This window comes from Hibiscus syriacus, unplaced genomic scaffold, assembly GCF_006381635.1.
Source record: "Hibiscus syriacus cultivar Baekdansim isolate YM2019G1 unplaced genomic scaffold, ASM638163v2 tig00002793_pilon, whole genome shotgun sequence".
NCBI classification, from domain to species: domain Eukaryota; kingdom Viridiplantae; phylum Streptophyta; class Magnoliopsida; order Malvales; family Malvaceae; genus Hibiscus; species Hibiscus syriacus.
In genome coordinates, this window is record NW_024061944.1 from 681,160 (window position 1) to 698,819 (window position 17,660).

The 17,660-nt window shown below is 37.1% G+C and overlaps 1 protein-coding gene across 1 annotated transcript; it reads left to right on the plus strand.

Moving 5' to 3' along the window:
• The first annotated feature begins 13,795 nt into the window (after positions 1-13,795).
• On the plus strand, positions 13,796-15,247 carry LOC120150128. Its single transcript, XM_039162854.1, has one exon. The coding sequence runs from the start codon at positions 13,958-13,960 to the stop codon at positions 15,230-15,232; it is 1,275 nt and encodes a 424-aa protein (XP_039018785.1). The 5' UTR covers positions 13,796-13,957; the 3' UTR covers positions 15,233-15,247.
• The last annotated feature ends 2,413 nt before the right edge of the window (positions 15,248-17,660 follow it).

The following is a 17,660-nucleotide window of genomic DNA, read 5'->3' on the forward strand; positions in this document are numbered from 1 at the left end:
ACCATCTTCATTTTCTGTCGTATCTGGATATGGTGCAAGAAGCCCTGCCTTCACCATTTGGCTCCATACCCATGCCAAAGGAGATTTGATCTCTGAAACACTCGTTTTAACTTTCCTGCCCCCTTCGGTAGTAACGGCATTGATTCCTGTCTCCTGATGATTGGGCAAGGGATTTTGGGCGACGTTTGGTGCTCCGGAGTTAAAAGTGATCCAATTTTTGTTTCGCATTCGTTGCACAAGTCTTTTGAATGCGAGACAACTTTCAATCGAATGCCCCTGCACACCGCCATGGTATTCACAGTGAGCACTCTCGTCATACCATTTCGGGTAAGGGGGATTTATTGGATTCATAGGATAAGGCGATACTGCATGAGTGTCGAAGAGCTGTTGATATAATTCTTTATACGTCATGGGAATGGGGTCAAACTGTTCCCTTTCCCTTTCTCTTCTTGGTTCTATCTGGTTCTGTCTAGAAGTACCGGATGGTACAGCTGCTGTGGAATTTGAGCTTGAGATCGTTACCCCTTTGTTAACACTGTAGGTGTTCACATTGTTGATCTCTCGCTCCTTGTTTTTCGTGGGAGGCTTTTTACTGGAGTCTCCTCCCTCAATCTTTCCTTGTTTAATGGCCAACTCAATCATTTCGCCGGCCATGACTAAATCTGAAAAACTCCCCGACGTGATTGCTACCAAATGCCCGAAGTAAGGTGCCCTTAGGGTCTGTACAAACAGCTTTCTAGTTTCCTTTTCATCCAAAGGTGGATGAACTTGCACAGATAAATCCCTCCATCTCTGTGCGTACTGTCGGAAACTCTCATTGTGTTTCTTCTCCAAGCTTTGTAACATGACCCGGTCTGGTCTCATATCGTTGATATGCTTATACTGCTCCAAGAAAGACTTGGCTAAGTCTTTCCATGTCTTGATATGAGTTCGGCTAAGCTGGTTGTACCACCGAATAGCTGAACCGGACAGGCTCTCCTGAAAACAATGGATCAGGAGTTGATCATTCCCTCCATATCCTGTCATCTTTCGACAGAACATAGTGATATGGGCTGAAGGGCAACTGTTCCCGTCGAACTTCTCAAACTCAGGATTTTTAAACTTTGGTGGAAGCACCAAGTCTGGAACTAGGCTTAGCTCCATTGCGTCCACTCCATAATAATCATGGTCTCCCTGGACCATCTTTATTTGATCTTCTAGTATTTTTATCTTTTCTTCCATATTTTTGGCTTTATCTTCCTCGTCAAAGTCTGGGACATTATAATCATCCGGATGATCATCAGGGATGATTGTAGAAGTTTGTATCTTCACAGCAGGTGCAACTTTCGCTTTGGTAGCGAATGAGTCCCCGGGTAGTGCTGCTTTCCCTTTAGTAGCAGATGCGTCCCCGGGTAATATTCCGGGTGAGAGAACCACTTGCGGGGTTGGTGGTATGGCCACCCCCTCGGAAGAGATGCCCCCTGAAGCACTAGCTTGCTGTAGACCTGACAACTTGGCTACGATTTGGTCGACCAAGGACTCCTGATTTTTCTTGATGGACTCAAGAGTGCTTTCACTGTTCTGAGCCATCTTATCTTCTAGTTCTTTTTGAAGTCTTGCCATGTGCTCTTCGATTTTCTCCATTCTGGCTTCCATTTGTCTCTTTTTTGCTCGAGTATTGTGCGGGTGATGTGTATTATGCTTGTGGTGGTAAGCTCGATGTCTGAGACATATTCTGTTGGTTAATACGAATGTAAAAACATGGAAAAAAAACATGGAAAAAAAGAAAAAAATATATATATAAAATAAACAGACATGAAATATAAAATGCAAGAAATGCAATGCATGATGTATGCAATTGGAGGCATTGATCCAGAAAAGTGTTCATTATTATAAATAATCCTTATTCAGACAAAAATGTTTTATCTTTTTAGAGACATAAAAACAAATTAAAGGTACATTCGGACTAAATCCTCTAGACCCCGAACAGCTTCCAGTAGGTTGACAAGTCTTCTGCCTTCATCTGTCACTGGTTGAATGCCTTGTCGAACCACACCAGCTTCCCTTGCTAGACCGTGAAGATGACGGGCTGCTTTTTGCACTTGTTCCAGGAAATCTCGTATGGTTGCGTCTCGGGCCCTCACCCTTCGTTGTGCTTGTTCCCAACGGAAACGCCATTGTAATCCTCCGTCGAAAGGCACTATCTGAAGCTCGTTTGCTTGCCTCTTGAACCCATCTATAATAGCTTCTAACTCAGCTATTGTCTTGCCATCTTTCTCATGTTGTTTTTCTAAGTCAGCTACCCGAACTCTCAAGCGCTGGTTCTGATATTGACTATCTGCCAAGCGTCTTTGGGCAGTCTTCATCTGTTCCTTCCAAGCTTTCTCATCAGGCCCCTCAAACTTCCTTTTCAGGCTATGAGCTTCGTCTTTCCAGTATTCAGAGGTTACCTTCAACTTGGAATTATCCTTGACCTTATCCTGATATCCTTTTCTCAAGTCTTCGAGCTCAAAACGGACTCTTTTTTGTTCTTTTTCCAGTTTTTCTGCCCGATCTTTCTGAGAGTCAGCATCGAGCTTCCACTGATAACGTTCAGCTTCAAGTTCCTTTATTCTTTGCTTCAGCTCATTATTCACGGCTTCAAACTCGGTCTTGGCTATCTCGAGTTCAGAAGGGACATGCATGAGGTGTTCTTCCATGGTCCGGGTGTCATCACGGTCTGGCACAGGGATGTTGTCATTCTTTCTTGACCTTCGCCACTCCACATAATCCGGAGTGAGCATGCTTCTGGCAGCTACAACATCCATCCGGAATACTTTCCTCCACGAATCGGCTGCTTCTTTGATCATCTTCTTATAGCTGTCGCCGTGATACTCAAACTCTGACTTAGCCAACCCGCATGTTGCTGGGACAAACTGACGTGCCCCGTACTGTCTAAGTGCTAATAGCGGAGCATACCCGACTGCTCCCCAAAGTCCAAGTAAGGTCACAGTGTCAGAGTCACCACATCGGAAAAGAACGTCACTGAGGAATAACCAAGGGGCTCTCCAGACAATATCATGATCCTGAAGATGCGTAAAGACCTTCATCCATTTTTCTTTCGAAGCGCCTTCATGCCATTTCAAGGTGATGAATTCACCTAGAGGTGAATAGGTGGTGCTGAAACGGCGGTAGGCAACCCCGTTAGTCTTCCAGAAATGGCTGTGAATCCAGACCTGAAGGAGCTGAATACACCCGGTAAATCTTCCTCCGCCAGTTCTTCGGCAATGGTTGAGCGATCGAAAGGTCTCGGCCAAGATGGCTGGTGCTGGGTTAACTCGTTTAGAAAGTTGCTCAAATAGTTCCACCACGGCAGCGTCAATGCACCCAAAGCTTTCGGAAAGATAATCAAACCGTACAGACCCAGTGCAAAAAGGTCTATGGTCTTCCACTCATCAGGGTGGTTTTTCATTAGTTGTTTTATGTGGATCCATTCAATTCCTTCTCCACTGCCTCTACGCTGAGTCCGATCGATTACCCATTTCTCATCTACTCCTGCAACTTGGCCAGTGCATTCTTGAAGGGCTGGCTTTTGATGTGTTTAATGTAGGCTCGCTCAAGCTTGATGCTTCACAATGCAGCAGTGTAGTGTATTCTTCGATGGTATGCACCATGTCCTCTTGGTTAAAAGTGAAGCAACTATATCCCGGGTTCCAGAATTGAATTAATGCTCGGAGTAAGGGCTCATCAGTCTTGACATGGAGCAAGAGGGCGATATCACCATATCGTTGGCTGAACTTCTGCTTTCTGTCATTCTTCCAACTGTCCCAAATGTTTCGCAGCTCCTGGACATTATTCTGTTTCAGGCTGACAGCGGCATAACTAACCAGTTCTGACACATAGTTTCCCTGAAGACTGTCTCCCTTCTCTTTCTGAGCCTTCTCGGACCATAGTCGTGCCTCAGCGTTTTCAATCTCTTGTATTACAACACCTTTGTCCATTAACTCGAATTATTTTGTGTATAACAAACGTTTTTTAGGGATCAATAGCCTCTTGTAATGATGCAAATGCTAGAAAACAAACACAAAGGCAAAAGCGTTAGTAAAATAGAAATAGATAAAAATAAATAAATGGTAAATGAAAAAAACATAAAAAATAGAAAGGTTAGGAAAGAAATGTCCTAGGTTTTGGAGTGTGGTTTTGGGGTAGGCTCTATTTGTTCAAAGCCTCCCGGTTTGGGTTCTAAAAACGGTACTCGAGTTCTCCTTGTTGGCGCCCCCTTGGACCGACCAGACCCTTAGTCCGAAACCCATCACAGGCTTGTGTGGACTAAGTTAAACTCGAGAGGACACATTCCCTTATGCCCATACGGAGAATAAATTCACACGAAGGCATAAGGTATATGAATCCCGAAGGCTACTTGCTAGGCCCATACGGTGAATAAATTCACACGAAGGCGTCGCTTTCACCCCCACTTAAAACGGGTTCGGAGCTCGGGTTTAGAGCCTTAGATGAAAATGTTTGGAAAGCTGAAATCATTAGAAAACGGTCAGTCCAACTATTTACTCGAAAAATATAATCAAAAATAAGTAATAAGGATCGAAATATTATCTTAAAATTTAAACTTACCATTTTCGTTAAAAGACAACTGGAAATTACCTTAGCCTGACTCACTTACCTGTGTCCCCAGCGGAGTCGCCAAGCTGTCGTAACCGTCTTTCGGTTGTGCCCCGGAATTGGGCTTCGACTTGAAATGAGTGGGTTTGGAGTCGCCACCGATCATTTATTTAAAAATAAATGGGTTGACCGGGTACCTTATTTCTTACCTGATCTGCGTCTTACCAAAGATGTGTCGGATTCGGGAGTCGGTTACAGCTAAGGAAGGATTAGCACCCTTAAACTGCCCTTTCGGTACTATGTAATTTCCAGTTGTCTTTAATTAAGAAAGTTGTAAATTTAAATTAAAATGTAAAATGACGATCCAAATTACTTACCTTAGATTGCTTAAATTGTACCCTTAAAAGATCGAGACATATATTAGATAAGGAATGCAAATAAAACACCTAAGGTAAAATGGAAAACAAATAAGATGAGGAAAATATAGAATATAAAAATGATGGTAATAATAATAAAGATATATACAATAGATAAAATAAAAAGATATATAATAGTAATAAATAAAATAAAAAACTAAAAAAAACTAAAATAAATAAATAACTATAATCAAATATGTACAAATAAAAATAAAAAAAAGGAATAAATAAATAAATAAAACATAATAAAGGTGAAATAAGATAACATACAAATGTAAAATGATAAGAATTAAATAAAATGTCCATATGTATATAAAAAATGTAAAATAATAACGTATAAGGTAAAATTAATAAAAAACATATAATAATATTAATTCCATATATATATATAATAGCTAAATATGGGAGAGAGGGAAAAATATATAATAATAATAGAAAAATTGAATAATAATCATGGCATATAAAGTAAAATAAATAAAGTTAATAAGAACATATAATAATATTAATACCATATATATAATAACTAAATATGAGAGGAAAAAAAAAATCTATATAATAGTAATAGAAAAACTAAATAATGAAGATAAATATAATAAGAAAAAAAGTAAAGAAATAATAAGATAAAATACAAAATGTATACATATATATATATAATATAGCATATAAGTAAAATGATAAAATATTAATAATACATATATACGAAACTGAAAGAAAAAAAATAATAATATAAAATATATATAAATATTATATATATAATATAAAAAGATGATTAAAATTAAAATCCTGAAAAAGGACTAAATTGAAAGAATTACAGGATGGAGGTCAAAAGTCAAAGAAATATTAAGGTTTAATTCCAATTTGGGGGGTGAAATAACTCTTTTAAAAATGACGAGGGATCAAAAGAGTAGTTTACCCTGTTTTATTAAAAAACGCGTGGGTCACCGGCATAAAATCCAAAATCGTTTCAAAAAATCTTATTTCCTTCATTTGATACAACCAAAAACCGTGAGCCTTCCCCCCATTTCACAGCATTCTCTCGCCTGTTCTTCGAGATTGAAGAACAGGGTCCCTGATTCCAGATTCCGGCCACCATGGCCACTTCAAGCCGCCTCGCCGGCCGCCGTAGAACGGCGCCGGCCGCCCGTTCATCGGCGGCAAACCTTGAAAAGTTTCGATTTTTCTGAAAGCCCACAACACCCTCGTCACAAAAAACACCACCATTTTCTAAAATAAGCCTCGTGGGGGTGTAGATCTAGAAAAGAAATTTTCGTACACCCCTACTCCGGTCATCGGCTTTCAGCGCTTAAATATGGGAGAGACAACATGCAAAAGAAGGAAATCACAACCCTCATGCGAGATCGACAGTAACGAACGAGGTAGAGCATGCTTACCCTTTTTATTCAATTTCGAAGTTGGTACAAAATGATTTGGTTCACTGCTTTGTCTGTGTATTTTTTTTTTGCGGCTATCTTCCTCCCCCTGATCATGTTCACTTTACATGTATTTATAGTCTAAGAATACTAGTCTCAGTCCCGATTTTTTAGCATTTTATTTGGACTAAATCACTGCTTGGTTGGTTGTGGATGTATCCTTGTAACACACGTCGTTGCTTTGTTGAACATGCGAGAAATGACTGTGAAAGGAGGCGTGCGGCCGTGAAACTCGGGAGTCGTTGGAGAGGTATGCAAGCTGTGGTGTCCTCGAGCGGCTGGAAACAAGGGATGCGTGGCTGCTGGTGAGGGGCGTGCTAGGGTTTGGAAGCATCAGAAACGAACTTGTTGAGCCCGGGTCACTTGGGCCATTTTATTTGCGTGTAATTGGCCTGTAAATATGATAAAACAATTTGTAAACACATATATATATACATTAAATTATCATATATAAATGTGTGACGAAATTATGTGTCTACACGGTGCTTTTATTTCCCTTACCCCTTTTGTTTAGTTGGTGAATCTACAGTGTAAAGTGCTTTTCATCATCTAATTAATGACACTTTGTTTTGAACCATTTTATGCGTATTAGCACACTGTCTGAAAACCAGGAAAATAGATTTTGGAGATGTCGTTTTTGGCTTAAATGATGCTTTATTCCCCAAGATGCCGCAAGTATTTGTTACCTTATCTTCTTGGTCCAAACTATTGTGTACAAATGTTGACTAACGTTGATTAAAATAAGACGATGCATGAGCTTAAAATCATTTTCATGCAGTGCTTTCGGCTCATTGCCGTGTTGTATCCGCCTATATAATAATAGATGGATTTCATCATGTGGATTGCATTAGTTATTCTTTCTATATTTGCCTTTAGTTTTATGCTGCTAATCTGCATTGTCGTGTGTCCCATCTATAACCGAGTATGCTAATAAAGGTTAATCTCATTATTGTTTCAAGGCAATTAATTCATAGCTTTACCAGACATTAACCTAAACTGCTTTTGGCTCATTTTTATCTTAGTAAATAATACCTTTAAGCTTACTCAATAAATTATGTTCATGAATATGTCAAGTTTAATTAAGACAAGATGAAGTGTCTAGAGTTGATAAGAGTAGTTGAAATGTCAAAAGGTTGTGACTATTCATTGTATCACAATTATTATAAGACATTCCTCACCCTTATATAAAAACTCTTGTGCTCATCAAATATATATACAAATACATCAATCAAAGTCAGAATTCTCTCTACTTCTACTTCTTTTCCTCTACTTTTCTCCATATTTTCCCTATTTTGCTCCAACAATTGGTATCAAGAGCCATATGGTCTCAAGGGCCTAGAAATCACAAATAAACTCAAAAGGAATAAAAGTAAGGAAAAAAAAGAAGAATTTGAACAATTGAAGTTCGACTTCAACATCAACCTCTTCCATATCAACTTCTATGCCATCACCTCCTATCTTCATGGGGGATAACTATGATCATTGGTGCATTAAAATGAAGTTTTTTCTTAAAGCAAGTGCATTATGGGAGATCGTGGAGATTGGTTACGAAGAAAAAAAGGAAGATGTGCAGTACACTGATGCAAAATTAAAAAAGTTCAGCGATGACGAGATGAAGGATGCAAGTCTTATCTCATATCATCAATTGTGTCTTAGATACAATTTTTCCCAAAATAATGAGAGCCTCATCCGCAAAAGAAACGTGGAGACTTCTCTAGGTGGAGTTCCATGGTGATGAAAAAATAAGAAATATTCGATTCAACACTTTGAGGAGTCACTATGATAACATGAAGATGAAGGAAAATGAGGATATCAAAGGTTACACTTCTAGATTCATGGAAGTTGTAAACCAAATGAAGATATATGGGGAGAATATCTCAGATGCAAAAATATTGCAAAAGATCTTAGGATCTCTGGACAGAAAGTTCAACACGATGTCCACCATCATCGTTGAATCAAAAGATGTAACAAGGCTCAGCGTGATAGAGTTAATGGGTTCTTTGCTTGCCCATGAGCACAAATTCAACAAGAATGAAGAAAACACATCCTCTGAAACTGCTTGCCCATGAGCACAAATTCAACAAGAATGAAGAAAACACACCTCTGAAACTGCTTTTCCATCAAAGCAACAACAAAAATCCTCAAACAATAAGGGAAACAATCGAAAGAATCACGGTGGTTCAAAACAGGGAAGGAGCAGCCACAATCCTCAAGCAAATGTCCCTATGAAAAACAAAAGCTTTGCTTTGAAATGGGATTCTGCAGCAGAAGGAGGAGATGAAGAAAAAGTTTAAAATGACATACTTGGGCTTAATGAATTACTTTTTGGGGATGGAAGTTCATCAAGGGGAAGATGAATTTTTTATCTCTCAAAGGAAGTATGTCAATGATGTTCTTAAGAAGTTCAAGATGTAAAACTGCAAGTCGGTTAGTACACCTCTTGTAGTGAATGAGAAGCTGTCCAAGTTTGATGGTAGGAGGAAAGTTGACGCTAAGGAATACAGAAGCTTAGTTGGAAGTCTACTTTACCTCACAACAACCAGACCAGATGTGGTGTTTGCAACAAGTTTGCTTTCAAGGTTCATGACTGAACCAAGTAATGTTCATATGGGTGTTGCAAGAAGAGTGCTTAGGTATTTAAGAGGAACCTCAGATTTTGGAGTTATGTTTAATCCATGTGCAGACTAGAAATTGTTTGCATATTCAGATAATGACTGGGGTGGATCTGTGGATGACATGAAAAGTATTCTTGGCTATGCTTTTTCACTTGGGTCTGGAGTGTTTTCATGGATTTCAAAGAAGTAATAAATTGTGGCTCAATCCACGGCTGAAGCTGAGTACATTGCAACATGTGTAGCAGTGAATCAAACTATGTGGCTTAGGAAAATATTGACAGACTTACGACACAAGCAAGAGGAAGCTACTAAAGTTCTGGTTGACAACAAATCAGCAATAGATATTTCAGAGAATATAGTTTGTTTCAGCAAAAGAAAACATATGAAGATTAAGTACTATGCACTTCATGAAGCTCAACAACACAAAGAAGTGAAGTTGGTCCATTGTCCTTCAGAGTACCAACTAGCTGACATTCTAACTAAGGCTTTGCCAAAAGGTAGATTTGAGTTCCTAAGACTCAAACTTGGTATGATGGAAAAAAGTCTCAAGGAGGAGTATTAGTAAATGAGATCTTTTAGCTTACTTAATAAATTATGTTCATGAATATGTCAAGTTTAATTAAAAGAAGATGAAGTGTCTAGAGTTGATAGGAGTAGCTAAAATGTCAAAAGGTTGTGACTATTCATTGTATCACAATTATTATAAGGCATCCCTCACCCTTATATAAAGAACTCTTGTACTCATCAAAATATATATACAAACACATCAATCAAAGTCAGAATTCTCTCTATTTCTACTTCTTTTCCTATAATTTTCTCCATATTTTCCCTACTTTGCTCAACATTTTATTTACTTTTTTCTTCTTTTGATCAAAGTGTAGGGTATATTGCTATATTTTATTACCATGTCGAGAATTGGCATGTGCCTGATATTTGTTATTTTATTACCTGTTTTTCATCTCCTACTTGCAAGATCTTATTGGTTACAGAGTTGAAGATGCATGTTAAATTTAAATTGTTTCTTTTAGATGAAACTGAGAGTATGAAAGTTTTGCAAGTTAGATGATTTATTTATTGATTTTGCACTATGCATATGTTTCTGGACTCTGGAGTTGAATATCATCCTAGGTATTATATACAATGGATTTATCCCCGCTTCCTCTAATTAATTGTATCTCTTAAAGTTTCATGACTTGGCAACTGTGATAAGAGATTAGAATCAATCTTACCTACTTGTTTTATGTTTTTAAAAGGGAAAATTTTAGTCCTATGTTATCCGGACATAGGTGTGAGTGTCGGATACAAGTATGTCTCTAACGTGGGAATGCTTAATTTTGTTTGTTTTCGAGTTAATTTAGTTCTATATGAAGGATGGTCATATTCTGATACCCTAATCAAAAAGTATCAAAACACGAGTATTTTTTTAAAAAAAAATAAAGTTAAACATTGATCCAGGAAGTGTACCCTTGTTTTAACAATGACATTTTCTCTACCGCTGAGAGTATGTACGGATATTCTCCATTCTAGTTCATTTCAGAACGATGGATCTTTATTTGGCCTCAACTTTTCTTCTCTTCATTCGTCTCTTTGTCTGTTACCTTTTGTTGTCATTCTCATCATTATGATTTGATGCAATTGCTGTTGAGGTTTTGTGTAATCTAAATGAATCGTGCATGAACAAAGCGGCAGACAGTCAATGATGCTAGGATTTGTTTGCTTCATCTCAAGTGGCCGAGAGATGAGGGTGAGTCACACTTTGTCTTGTTTGGTGATTTAAAATTTAATTATGGGCTTATTTCAGATGCAAACAGTCTTTATTGCCCACTCATATAATCTAGTGATAAAAGCAATAATTGTTGGAATCTGCCATGTTTGTTTCTGAATATATATATGCTAGTACTTATCAACATTTGCTCTGCGCCTAATCTACCTGGTCTCTCGTGGCATCTTAATGGCGGAAGCCCTTCCATTCCATTATTACTCTAAATGCACGTCTGATTTGCATCTTCATCAGGGTCCTTGAAAGTGAAACCACTTGATGCATTTATGGTGAGAGCTTGGCCAATTCCACAAATGGATAGGCCAAAAGTTAAAGAGAACAAGGATTAGGGTCAGTCTGACTATATCTATATTCATCAATTTCTAATCACTGATTATGATTGTTAAGTATTGTTATCACGGGTATCAGATATGGAATGATGAATTATCTGTTAAGCTCTTTCATAAACCAAGAGCTTGTTTCAGCTGCTTCTTTCATTTATTGATCGAGGCCAACAACTCAGGTCAAATGGTGAATGATTTGCAGCAGTACGTAGTTGATTTCAAGCATTCTTAATCGCTGTTCGCAGCTTGTTAGGGCAAAATTCGCATTTAAGAAATCATGTGGAGGAAGGAATCACTTTCCCCGGACTAATGGTTATGCCCATGCTGAGGATAATTACTTGTTGATTCCCCTCGTAATGAATGACGGTACAAACGTTTTATGAAAGTAGTATTTAGGAAAGAGCTTTCGTCTTAAAGTAGATGTCATTTACTTATTTGTCTTTGGTACCTATCTTAACCTATGCAGATGAGTTACAAGAAATCATAGTGCCTAAGCTTGCAATTTGCGGCATGTTTGAAGAATGATTCCCAAGTTTGATTAGCAAAGTCCATGCTAATCTTGGCACTAATTTGCAACATGTTGATTGTCGCAAAGTTTAGGTTAAGTGATTATGCTTTTGCCTGTAGTAGTGGTGGATCTAGAAATAAAAAAAAATGAGGGTCCAAAATTATAATACTCTATTTTAAAAAATTTTGGGCATGCAAATTTCCTTATTTTATCTATTTCCATTAACAAATTAAACTAAATTTAAATTTTTTCCTAAAATAATGGGTGTGCAAGTGCTCCCCTAAAGAGCCACATGCATACGCCACTGGCCTGTTGCAGGAGAACTTGGCACTAATAGTTGTGACGTGTGAGCTACGAAGAATCATATTTTTGGCAACTTTTGATTCTTTTTTTTCTTTTTCACAGTGACCTTTAGTCCTCTAGGTGTCCTAAATAAACAAATTAATATATTCTCTGATTTTCCCCAAAATGAGAATAGGTACAAACTTGTTATATTTGTGGCTTCAGGCTTTGTTCTTGCCCAAAACAGGTTGAAAGCTGTTCATTCCCTTGTCTCTTACTCGTTTACTGTTAATTTTGAATTTCGTATTGCAAATATAATACGAATGCTATAGAAATATGTCAAAAGTTTATATGGTGAAGGATATTAATGTATAAATTAAATAATATTCTAAAAACAAGAAAGATGCCATGAAACGAGTAATGGCACCAGCAATGGCAGGCATTTGTTTGTTTTTACGTCTCGAGGGGATAAAGTTATTCTTAGTGATTAGGTGGTGTTATAATGTACATGTGTCAGGTTTGATTCTCAGAGCTGTTATTTTTTGATTGCTTGTTAACAATGCATATAATATTCTCCTCCAAACTATATGATATTCAAAAAGGAAGGAGTGGTAGTGTTTGATGTGATGATGGAATTTGACAAGACTCCAACAAAGATTCTGTCCACTGCAATTGCCTCTGTGTACGATAAATTAGAGGTGTATACAGTTGATGCTATATATAGATGATTAGTTGACTGAAAAGCAAAAGGAAGAGACCAGACGCAGTGGTCGGAGAGGGAAAACACTTTGAATCCTGTATGGCCACGACTTGCTTCTTTTACAAGGGAATCGCAGTGGCAGCACCAATCACCATGGATGGATGGATAACAAAATCCAATGGTAGAATTATAGCTTCCAATACCAAATTTAAGTATTTCTATTTTATCTTGGTACGTCAATACAATTCCCCGATGTTGGTGGCATGCCATCCACGAACTTGTAGGGTTTTGTTCAGCTTTAGTCTCAATCGTATAATTTCTATGGTGGCTGAAAATTGTTGTTGGATTTCGCTCTTCACCTAACCTAACCACCCAAATTGCTTGAATTCTCAAACGAGAAAACCAATCAAGTAGTAGGAAATGCTTTCCAAGATTGAATGTTGGCAAATTTTGGTGATGCTAACTGTTGTTCGATTTTATGAGACAGATTCAAATTAAATAAAACAAATCATTCTTACGGAAAAGAACTCAACTTCTCGCTAAGTGCGGAAATTTTGGCTTTACAATTGCGTGTTTTCAATTTATTCTTTATTGATTTAAGTGGAAACTGCGACTTATGTTCCAACTACCTTCTTATTCAAAACTTGAATTTGATACTTAATAGAAAATTCAGCACGTGGGATACAAGTCAAGCTGACTAGTATGAAACCAAAGATGTGCTGCGCTTGAGTGGTTCGTCTTAGGTATAAGAATTTAACTGGCTATTTATAATTATTTGAATTTACATAAACTAATTTAACACATCAACCTAAGGATGAAAATACAAATAATTTTGAAGATGGAGTGGGATTTCTTAATGAATATGTGAATTGGGGACCTCCATTTTCCAAAGTATCATATCAAGAGAAGCTGCATTGTGAAGCAAAGCAAATTCCTCTCCATAAATCACTATCCCTCGCCCACCAGCCGATCCATATAGTTTTGAATTGTATTAAATTAGTTTATTTAAATAGATTTGGATTTTAACAGTGTTAAAACTAATTGAAGATGGCCCGTGCCAGATGGTTAGGCACAATAAGTAACATCAACATTTTTTCTATCTTCTCTTCTTCCCTGTTGATTTCCACCTACTCGACTTACGAAAAATCAAAGCTTCTCTCCAACTTTTTTTTTTTTGTTGTTGCAAAATTCCCTCACCAACCCTCCAGCCTAGCTTCCATTGCATTCCTGTTAATCACCCTCATCTTTTTTCTTACTCTGTTTCCTTTTCCAATTACCTCTCAGATTCTTCGCTGGCAATCAGCATCGAGCAAATCACATTTCCAGTCATGGATTCTTTCAGTACATCACCCGATTTTCGTTTTAACCCAAATTCAAACAACATTGACGATGCGGATCGAGATTCCGAGTTCTCGGGCATTCTCGAAATCTACCTTCATCATGCAAGGAATATTCATAACATTTGTATCTACAACAAGCAAGATGTTTATGCCAAGTTCTCTCTCACCTATAACCCTGATGATACCCTCTCAACCAGGATCATCGTTGGAGGTGGAAAGAATCCCGAATTCAACGAGAGCCTGATTATGAAGGTCACCCAGATCGATGCTGTCCTTAAATGCGAGATTTGGATGCTTAGCAGGGCCAGAAACTACTTGGAAGACCAGCTTTTGGGCTTTGCTTTGGTCCCCATTTCACAAGTTTTCGGCAAAGGAAAAATCACGCAAGATTATAGCTTGTCTTCCACTGATCTTTTCCATTCTCCAGCCGGAACTGTCAAACTCAGTCTTTCTTTGAACACATCAATGGCTGTCAATTCTCAGACCACGACAACCAACTCTTCGATATCGGCAGAAGTTGTATTGCTTGACCGGAAAATATCCGAATCCCAAGTTATTTTAGACCCTGTTGAGTATTCCAGGATAGAATTTACCGACATCAATATTGTTAGGGAGAATCAGCAAATGGTTTCACAGTACTTCGATGGATTGAATTCAAGGCCAGGAATTGCTTCATTCCTTCAACTCGGTGCCTCTCATCAGCATGTCCAAGACAACGAAATGACAGCAAATTCATCTGAAGAAATCCATGGAGGATCCGTTTCTCCCAACGGAGGCCTCCAAAATTCTGGGTTTTTGAGTTCATCAACAACAAGCCTAAGCGATGATCGCAACACAGCCGACTCGAATGAAAAGAAGAGTCGTCTCGGTGGGGAGCCATCGAATTCTCTCAACGCATCTGTCACTACCGAGGCTAATCCGAGCCCAGATGGTTGTCCCGAGACCCCTACTTCGAACAAAGGAAGCGAAGTTCGAGACGAGAAAGACCCTTATTATTCGAGCAAACAAGTGTTTTCAGCTCCATTGGGGAACATCAATTTGGAGGCAGAACAATCGGCAATGCAGCAACAGATTGTAGACATGTACATGAGGAGCATGCAACAGTTTACCGAGTCTTTGGCTAAGATGAAGCTTCCCATGGATCTTGACAAACCTGGACATGAACGTCGTGGTGATTTGATTCACAACAACAGCAAGAAAATAGAGCATGACAAAAAGAGAGACGGGTCCAGGGTTTTTTATGGTAGCCGGGCATTCTTTTGAACCAGCTGTATATTTCTGCAAATTTTAGCAGAACATGAAAGACCTGAGAACTAGTACTTTTGACATTGATTTTAATTCCTTTCTTCTTTTTTTGTTCTTCTTAGTACTGTCTTAAAAACAACTTCATGGTGAAGAGCCTAGTTTTCTATGTAATTTAGTTTTTGATCCTTGAATTGACTTAAATGTTGAGTTCTGTAATTTATAAATTGTAACATTATCAGGTGAATAACCGATGAATTTCTCTGCAATTCAGTTGTTTAAATATATATATTAGCATTTTCATAAGTACATTCAATAATATATTAATCATCTTGAATTGGTTAGATTTTTTTTTTATCAAAAATCAAGTTTCAACTCGAATTAGATTATTCTCTTCTTAAAGCTTGTCCAATTTAACTTTCCACTTTTCAATTTTTGTTTATCCTGGGCGAACTCTTGCTCCATCAACTCCAACAACAAAGCTCTGGGGAAGATGTTCAAAGTAAAAAATGTTCAATGGCAGCCCCCCAACAAGGTTGGATTAATCTTAACACGGCGGAACAATCTCTCTAATTAACATCATCAGGCAGCAGGAGAGGTCTTCCGAGATAGTCATTACAAGTCTCTAATAAACAGTTCTTCAAACGGAACTATGGGTTGTTTATGAAGGTCTCTAGTTAGCTTGGTCCCCTCGTTTTGAAAAAAAATCATTACAAGTCGACAACGCCAATGTTTTCAAGCTCTTATCTTCCAATCACCACAAAGCCCTAATTCTCTAGTGAAAATCACGATTGTTGAAATATTTTTATACTTGTGGCTTAGGAGCACCGACATTCACTTTTTTTTTTTTTTGAGGAAAATGTTTTATTAAGAAAACATCACTAATTGAATGGAGCTTCTATTGCGTCCATCTATAAGAATTTCTTTGCCTTTTTTAGAAAAGTTAAAATACAAAAAATGTTTTTCATAACATTTATGTGTACTATAATTTTGAAAGATAAAAGATAAAATAGAACAGACGTTTGGATTTATTACCCACGTATCCTATCATTTTAATACTTTCTCGTCTACTCCGACATTATTAATTAGTGCATGTTATTGCAATCAAATCTCTGTTTTTTTTCCAATGTACTAATTAACAAGAAGATAAGAATGAAAAAGTAGACGATTAGAATATCATGATATGTTTGTTTTTGGGGTTTTTTTTTGGGTGGGGGGGGGGACAATTAATAATCACGATCAATGTGTTGAAAAAAATGCACCCACTAAAATCGTTGTGCTGGTGGTGGTGGGACACTTGAATTCACCCAGTTTCTTAGAAGTTGGGATGGATGTTAGTCTGATCTTTTGTCAATTCAACCCGACTTGAGAATAAAAAATTTTCTATTTGAGATTTGACCCGAATCGATTCGATATATAATTTAAAAATTCTGACTCGAAATAATAAAAAATATTATTTTTATTCAATAAAAAATGTGATTTAATTGAAAAAAAAATAGTATATAGAGGAGTATTATTGTAATTATTCCTATATATATATAAGGTAAAATTATTTTTTTCGGGTCGAGTCGAGTATTTTTCACCTTAAACCCGAACTCGACCCGACCCGACCCGACCCGAACATCACACTTAAAAATCCAACCTAACCCGAACCCAAATTTTTTTTAAAAACCCAACCCAATTATGTCGGGTCGGGTGCCATGTCCATCCTACTCAACATCCACTTAACGCAACCATCCTTGCAAAATATGATAAATCAAATGCATCATTTCAAATACAATATGAATACCACACTTGATAAATATTAAAAAAATGGTCAAATCATAGTTTAGATACAATATAAAATATCTTGGTTTTAAATACATGATTAAATATATTATACTTTTATTATAATTTGATATTTTAAATAAATAATATATATACATATCCATAAAAGTACAATTAATTTAATCAATACAATATATATACGGGATATAATCTTATTACACAAAATAAAATTATTTTAGTTTATATAGACCTAGGACTATTGAATTAGTGAAAACAGATGATTGAGATTAAGTAGGAAATGTGAAGATATTTACTGAAAAAAACAAAGAGTCAATCTCAGCTATCTATTTTCACTCGTCCAACGGTATTAAATTTATGTATAACTAAAAAGTTTTACACATTAGGATCCACTTGCACTGTGTAAAACTCTTTTAGTTTTATATTTTTTTTAAGATTGTTAGAGTGAGGAAAATAAAAAACTAAGATCGACTCCTTATTTTTCTTCATAAACATCTTATTTTTTTGTTATTAATCTTAATCTTTAATTTCTCTCCTCTAATAATCTTATTGGATTATGCCTCTCTCTATATAATATATTTATAACACATCATATCAAATAAATCCGTCTTACAGATTTGTTTTATTTGCTGAAGAATTAGAATCCAAAGGAGAACTTGAAAAC